The following is an 8,321-nucleotide window of genomic DNA, read 5'->3' as shown; positions in this document are numbered from 1 at the left end:
ACAAAGCCACAGACGGACATGGCCAAACTATAAGGGTTTCTAGGTGACTACGAAGCCCTAAAGTGGAGTGATTGAAAAAAAGAGTGAAAAGACCAAGCCATATATAATCTAATTCCGAATATTGGGAGAACTTATAGGAGTACCTACCCAAAAACATGAATATTAAAATCCTTAATCTTATTTGCTCCTCAATGGTAATGAATTATAACATGCCTAATAAAAATTGCCTAGATAAAGCTCTAAATGAATTGAGTGAAGTCAATTTAGTTTGAATGTCAACACTATAATAACTAGTGGATCTGTGAGCTATAGACCTCGCAAACTCCCATGGCTTCACTATTTTGGAAAAAAAAACCGAAAACAGAATCAACAAAAAAATCAATTTAATTCTTGAACCTGCTCACAAAATTCACGAAAATCGGTTGAGAAATGCGACCTGTAAAGGATAACATCCGGAGACATACGAAAACATGTTTGGCCAAGCTGAAACGGAGACCTTTTCTAACGCTTGGTCAATAGAAGAAAAATAAATTTGACTTGTTCCGTTCCCATGGCAGTTTTTTCCTAAAAATAGCTATTAAAATTTTCTTTCCATAAATAGATATCAGTAGCAATTTGACTCTGATTTAACTCTGCAAGAACTTTTTCTAGCAAAAACGAGAGATTCTAGGTCTGATTATTATGGTCATAATATTATACTAATATATTAGGTCATCACCTATGAAATTGGCGTTTTGTATGGAGAACTTTAACGAAATTCGATTTTTCATACAATGAATTTTGCGGATTATTTTGTGATGGCATTTTCAAACCAAACAAATTTTTGCCAGTAATCTGAGACATTTTTAAGGCACATTTTCTATGTCATATTCTTTTTTTAAATCTGCCCCGTCAGAAAAATATAAGTCATTTAAATACTCGAGCCGGCAGCACATGAAAAGAGCTGTTTTCAGGGCGATATAAGTAGCTATACAATAAAAGTAGCAAATAATTGTATGTAAAATCGTTGTTATGTAGCGCACTAATGAAATTAAAAAATACTTAAAAGTTACTGTTAAAATAAATAAACTATGACATGACTAATACTTATGACCAAAAACGCCAATTTCATAGGTAATGACCCAATATTAAACCAACATAATGTATGTTCTTACATTATTTTTATGGCCAGTCGTGTATAAAAACTTCGGCATCTAAAGTGCGAAAGTCAGTATCATACTTACTAAATAGAATTAAAGCACCCTCCGAGCCTGCCGAAGTGCACACATAAAAACACATTTGAACAATTTCAGGGAACAAATAGCCAAAACGTCCGACTACGTCATAAAAGTCACATCTTTGTGAATAACGAGATAAGTTACAAAAAAGAAGTTTGCTCCGCTTTTTTGCTCGGCTTCACTTTCCATATATTTTATGGTAATTTTATTTGAGCTTACATGAACATAAACGTTTTTCTCAAATCTGGGATATTAAGCAAAAACCTACCTCTTTCGAGCGCTCATTTCAAGGAACAGGAATAAAGTGTTATTCCATTTCACCTTTATCGCAGCACTAGGTCGGAAAATTCAGTACGTAAATATATTGTTAGGCGTAGGATTTTTCGAACGCCACTGTCCGGCAAACGCAACGTTACGTAAACTATCAACACTATCACAATGGGCTTCGAATCAAGACTGGAGTTAGGTAAACAATCAATTGTCGAATGACCGAGAGTACACTGCGTCGAGTAAACAGGCCGTGGATGGTAAACAACGCTCATACATTTTCGCCGCACCGATTATATAAAAGCGCTTTACCTCTAAGCACTGCATTTCTGTTGTGAATCCCGATGCGATACAAACAAGCGCGCGTTTGAATCTGGATAACAATTTACAAGACAAGGAAGATGTAATTTGTTTACTAGAGCGAGAGTCACAGTGAGCTAAACTGAACAACACTTGAGACCGTTTAATAGCAGCAGGCGACGTCGCGGCAGTTTTGTTCAGCGCTGTAACGAAGCTTGTTAGCGTACTTTTATAAGAAGATTGTCTGCAGCGGGTAGGAGGACACCTTGAGCGGAGGCTCGGAAATGGAACTAATGAGTCCTCTTTTGTTATGTGCGCTTGCAGCGCTGCTGCCACAAGCCTTAGGTGAGATCTATTAACGCTGATTTTCTTTGCAAAACGCTCACTTTGGCAGGTTTTGTTGGATATCGCGAACACTTTCTTTGTAACTTGTGTTTTGTTACGGTCTTACGGTCTATTTCAAAGTGGTAAATAATAAGTACGAGGGCTGATCCGAAAGTTGTTAGTTGCTTCGGCTTTACTCATGCGAAAAAAAAATTATTTATACTATTGTGAGGGATATTTCAATGCTACTTATGGCCAGCAATTTTTTTTAAATTAATGCAAATAGTTTTTTTATTATATATTTTTAACTGAAAGCTGTTTTGTATGGAGTTTCGAATTGCTTAGAAAAAAACGGCAATTTTGGGCACAATTAAATGAATTTCGTATTGAAATCTTTGAAAATTGAACTTAAATTTACCCGGGACTAATTATTATCTTCCTTCTGCTATTTCCAATGTATAAATCAATAATTTAATCTTATATGCATATATATATTTTTTAAATATCAGACATTTTTACTTTTAAGGAAAGGACTTATTGTTGACACCTATTAAATCATAATAATATTTACTCAATCAAAACGAATTATACGTAAAATAACGGCCGAGATTCGTCATTAGTAGCACCTAAAAAACTTTTTTTTTTTACAAAAACTGTCGATAAAATGACAGCACATATGTAGTCTCAATTACTGATTTTCATGACTGAAGGTTAGGCTTCGACGCGTCGAAGTAGAAATAAAATAAAAACAAAAATAACCGTTTTCTAAAAATGTATTTACACCACTTTAATAAGTACTAAAAAATCCCTCACAATAGTATAAATAAAATTTTTATCGCATGAGTAGAGCCGAAGCAACTAACAACTTTCGGGTCAGCCCTCGTAGGTACACTATGCTACTGGAAAAGAGAGAAAAATAGTATTAAATTATGTTAATGTAGATTAAGTGCATTCAAAAGGCTAACATATCTAAGTATTTATTGCTCCAAATATGGCAAACAGAGTTCTAAACTAAAAAAAAGCGTTTTAGTTTTTGGATTTGGGTGTACTTTTTTTTTCAAATTACTTTGTTTCAGGTGTTAAATCAAGTTTTATATCTGAGATTAAACGGGAGTCACCTAAGTTGATTGAAACGCCTTTGTTCCACAAAACGGTTTGGTTAAAGCGAAAAGCGCCATCGGAGGTGACATTAGAGATGGTATTGGATTACTTACACGAAACGGACAAGTGTTCCTTGTGCTTAAATTGCATAAACAAAGCATTATATTTTCTTAGCAGTACCAAACCTACCGATGATCCACCAAGACATATGCCAAGTAGTGACTTTATATTAAACGATATTATTGAAAACTATCATCAATACAAAGTAGAAAGAAACAAAAGAGATACAGAAGTACCGACAAAAACAAAAAAAAGTAATGTGAGTAAAAGCAAAAATGTCACAGTCACTAAGTATAATATCGATGGTCAAATTTACGCCATTAAATTGAGGGAAAGAAACTTCACACAAACAGAAAATCAACAAGGAGATAGGTCATGCCAAGTATTCAGTGTAAGGAAGTATTACCCTTGTGATTCGCCAAAGGCAGAATTAATATTTACAAACGCGAGGAGAAAAGCAAATAAATCAAACAGGCGAACCAAGAAACAAACTAAAAATACATTGACCACGGACAAGCCTCAATCTCAATCGCTTACGTTTAGAGATAAACTTTTAGCTGAACCGTTCATGACCTCCATCGAAGAACTTTACAACTGAATACATATTATTTTCTTAACTTATAACCTACTATTGAAATCCTCGTACCAATATTTATATAAATAAAAGTTTGGAAGGTTTCCATTAAAATCTTTTTAGGTTTTTTTTTATAGCATTTCCGGCTAGAACAATAGATAAAATATGTCTGAATTAACATTCTAATATTATGGTTCATCATAATTATAAAGATAGTTCGAATCATAATCGTACAGACTGTTGTACTTAAGTCACAGTAAAAGGGCGTTTTCTAATATAAATATTGAAAACATGATTATTACAAATTGATCTGGACTTCCTTGGGCTCATTCGACTCAGAATCGTTAGCATTCTCCATTATACCTTTTAAAAACATCTCCCAAATTTTTTGTTCCATCACGTCACGATTGAGTGTGCAAAAAAAATTCGTGACGTAGTGGAAAGTACAATTTCCATATAATTTTTTGGGCCTTTTTTGTATCATAATCGAATATGCTAGTAATCTTTAAAGAACCCAAAAATACAAGATCTCTGAGAACCAGGTTTTCAATATATTTTTTGGAAAGAACTCAAAATATGTTGGCGTCTAGAAATATTTCCAACAACATATATAATTATTATAAATGGGTGAGGGTGAATTTCATGGTCTAGAAACTAGTAACTTTTTTATTTTAGACTATATTATATTCTATGACATGAAGGTGGTTTTGCGATGACATCACACTCCGAGCAAATACGCAAGGTAAGAGCAAGGTAAGGTATTCTTAAATAGGAGACCGAATCGTAATCGCTCTCAAGCATCTAAACAAACTCTTTGTTGTAGAAGAATAATATTTTATTTCTACGCGACACAACAATCACAGATGATATAATTCGTGTGCATAATACTGTTAATATTAATAGTGTATTCTAGAAACAACAACTTAAGCCAGATGAATAATTCAAAAAACTTTTAAGATGACTAAAAATTTATTTATTCTATCAGTTCTTACTAAAACCACGCCATCCGCTTGCACAGGTTCTAATAGCCAAGATGACAATAGTTTATAGATCGTGTCATTCACAAGGATGCATGCTTTGGTCGTATTGTCATGACATTAAAGATGTCAAATTTGCGCGTCATCATGATTGACCCGATACTACAACTATATCGACAAATGCCAATCGAAAAGTAAAAAATGTGTCCGGTACAGATGTGACGAAAAGTCGTAATTTTCGTACATTATTTAAGAGCCACGGAACGGCCACGGCCGCTTTTCCATACAAGCGTAATCCCCATTTTCCTCTTTGGATATTGACATTATGGAAAATGTTTTTACATATTTTGATGTATATTAACCATAGCTATGTTTGACTTTTTTTTTAGATTTGTGTAAAAATTTGGAGCGAAAAACAGTTTTCATACAATTTTTAAAATGGTCCTAGCTTTTATAATAATGAATGATTAGAAAAAAACAAACATAGGGGTATAGCTGTGGTTGACATACAACAAACTATGTCAAAATATTTTTAATAGTGTTAATTAACAGCCAGGAAAATGAAGACTGTATGAAAAGGCGGTTTCAGTGCGGCAGCGGCCTATCCTCTTAAGTTTTGATTGGCGTTTTCTATGAATATCTTTCACTTGGCTAGGCTCCCAATCAACCATTAAGTAGTTTTTGTTTTTGAATGAGAGGAGTTCTGCAATTCCAAAGTATTACTAAACTTGAAACTCACCTACTCAGAATAAGGTCCTGGGCTCAGATCATAGAAAGTACTAGATGGCTGACGGAGGCGTGGCGCGTGTCGCCGCGACATGGCCACATCGTGGCCATACCGGCCCGCCGTAAGACAGTAGTAAATTAGCTGTCATTGAACAATGTGCGCGTCAATTTTATTGAAATGCCGAATTATAGCGTTATTTTGTGTCGAAATAGGAGTGCATCCAAAAACTATAAGGATCATGGAGTTACATACCACATGTGAGTACATTTTTTTTCACGTATTAGTCAATAAAACCACACATTTTAACAAATAAATCCAGTGACATATGATTTTTCTGAGTCAGACCATGTTGTCATACAAACGAGTGGCAATTTGTCTATGCATCCTACATTGACGCTTTGGCATGGAAAACTATTTGTAGTGTCCTTAGCAACGGCGCAATGCATTAAACCGCTAACGATATTCACAGGGGCATTATTGTTTCTTGGTACGACCGCCAACCGCTCCCTTCATTGACGCCGCGAAGTAGAGTGGTGCTCGTGCATATAATTGATCTTTGAGCGTTATCGATAAAAATGTTTGGATATAGTGTGTATGAAAGTAATTATTTTTCAAGTCAAATTTTATAATTATTTTATATGCACCTAATGTTTAATTTAATACTTATTAATTTGGATTAAAAATCGAATAGGTAAGCCAAAAAATAAACTGATTTAATTAAGTACAATTTATTTATAACATTATAGTTTATACCTATAAGTATATTTTATTCAGGTTCTTAGCAACGATTCGAATAACTGCACTAGGTATAATCAAATATGTTCATGATTGCAATTTTTTTCAGTTTCCCGAAAAATCCCAGTATTAAAGAAAAATGGATAGATGCTACAGGTAGAGGGCCCTAACTGGTTTACGAGCGAGAAAAGTGTTATTTGTTCGGATCATTTTCAAGAAAAATGTTTCCAGTTACACTTCGCCTCATTTATTTAACGATAGAATATAAATGTGTTTAAAATAATAGTATATTGTATACTTAGTCGATCCAAAAGTTCTAGCAGAAAGATTTTTACTGATAATTATGATTAACCTTTCCTTATTATTCGTACATATGATTTAAAAGCTTATTTAATGGTGCATTATACTTACAATATAATTTACTATAACTTGCTTTCGCAGTTCTTCATAACTCTATGTAACATGCTGGAATTGCTTTCAATTGGTGACGAAATATGCTATAATAAACTGAAACTATTTTTTTAATGAACCGCTCGCGTCTAACGACAATCCCAAAGTAAACAATTTAAACAAACATTACATCAAATAATGACTAAAATTTAAACCAATTTGATTAGTTAAGCATAAACAAGCTTTCGCATCATGGTACATGTTTTTTTTTTTTTAATTAAAAGCCTTGTTTTTTTTAATTACATTTTATCAGTAAAAATCTTTGTGAGAGAACTTAGGGATCAACTAACATACCTTACACGTACCTTAAAATTCTTAGCTCGTAAATAAGGTCAAAAATTTAAAGGAATATAAATTAAGTCTATGGCAATTATTACTTAAAACAAAAATGTCAAAACTCTAAGGTCATGTTCAGAACATGTAAAATATCGATAGCTCTATCGAATTGTCCTCACTCTAGTGCCGCCGCTCTAGGCTCCTACACCGCGCGGTTTGGCCAATCACAGCGCGTGAGTTGGTTGTCTGGCCACGCCTTTAATGATGTGGTGGGGGACAGTTGGAGACAGCGAGACTCGTTGAAATTATGCTTCGTTATAAATCTCCTTACTTCTTATATCTATGGTCCTGGGTGAATTAACTTTTAGACCGATAATAATTTCTTCACGACATTAAAACTTCAATCAAAATTGAACATTTTGCTTTCTTATCATTTTATGTCATATCTTAAAACAAGCGGTTTTCTTCTGCTTCTTCTCTCTTCTTCTCTGCTCTGACAAACCTAAAATTTAGAAAAAGATTAAAGGACTTACGCTAGACCGGGCCAGTAGGGCTAATATGGTTGGCTCTTTATCATTTATCACCATGCCTGGCACTCTCTAACAAGTATATAAGAGCGAAAGTGACGCTCATGACAGGTGATAAAAATGCAACCATGATACCGCTGCAGGGCCGGGCCGGAGCTTCCGGCGCTTCGTTTTCTATGAAAATCACCACGTGATCACCGATTGGCCGTCATAGAAAATGACGTTCGGACGCTCCGGCCCGGCCCCAGCCCGATCTAGCGGGAGTCTTCCTTAAATTGGAAACGTAAATTTCTTGGTAACCTTGAGACATTTTTGGTAACAAAAAAGAATTTGTTGAAAGAGACGGCCTAAAAGTTGATTCGTCGCCTACATTTAACGTGAAGGTAGGTAGGTAGTAACAAATACCTATAGTATAAAAGTTACTACTCTAAAAATATTAATCAACCCGAAACCTTTTTCTTAACGTGGGAAGATCTTGATTTTTTCTTCTCTAAACACGCAATGTACCGTAATAGAAACGATCTTGTGATTGTTTTTCTTTGAACTTGAATAATAATTATTCCTAATTAGATAATGTCAAACGGTAAGGAAAGGTAAGTAATCCAATTCAACAATGTTATCATTATAAATAAAATTATTTATTGGAGATGCTTGAAAGAGCAAGCCCACCCCAAGAACACCCTAGAGCCTAAATGGTCGTGCACTGTGCAGTTTAATGGGAATTTCCACCCTGCCGAGTGGAATGAGCTCCCAGCCGAGGTTTTTCCGAGGATCTACAGTATGGGA

At 34.6% G+C, this 8,321-nt stretch overlaps 1 protein-coding gene across 1 annotated transcript; it reads left to right on the top strand.

The window, feature by feature from the left end:
- Positions 1–1,610: 1,610 nt before the first annotated feature.
- Positions 1,611–3,875, top strand: LOC133527181 (uncharacterized). The gene is made up of 2 exons (XM_061864078.1): positions 1,611–2,129; positions 3,185–3,875. Exons 1-2 carry the CDS (start codon positions 2,069–2,071, stop codon positions 3,865–3,867), a joined length of 744 nt encoding a protein of 247 aa, XP_061720062.1. The 5' UTR covers positions 1,611–2,068; the 3' UTR covers positions 3,868–3,875.
- Positions 3,876–8,321: the final 4,446 nt, after the last annotated feature.

This window comes from Cydia pomonella, chromosome 17 (assembly GCF_033807575.1).
Source record: "Cydia pomonella isolate Wapato2018A chromosome 17, ilCydPomo1, whole genome shotgun sequence".
Classification (NCBI taxonomy): Eukaryota; Metazoa; Arthropoda; class Insecta; order Lepidoptera; family Tortricidae; genus Cydia; species Cydia pomonella.
The sequence above is the reverse complement of the archived record's forward strand: the minus strand, read 5'-3'. Positions and strand labels throughout refer to the sequence as shown.

Bases quoted from the DNA above. Each gene is read 5' to 3' on its own strand.
- LOC133527181 (XM_061864078.1), top strand. From the start codon at position 2,069: ATGGAACTAATGAGTCCTCTTTTGTTATGTGCGCTTGCAGCGCTGCTG. The intron at 2,130-3,184 runs GTGAGATCTATT...ACTTTGTTTCAG, and splicing joins GCTGCTGCCACAAGCCTTAG to GTGTTAAATCAAGTTTTATA.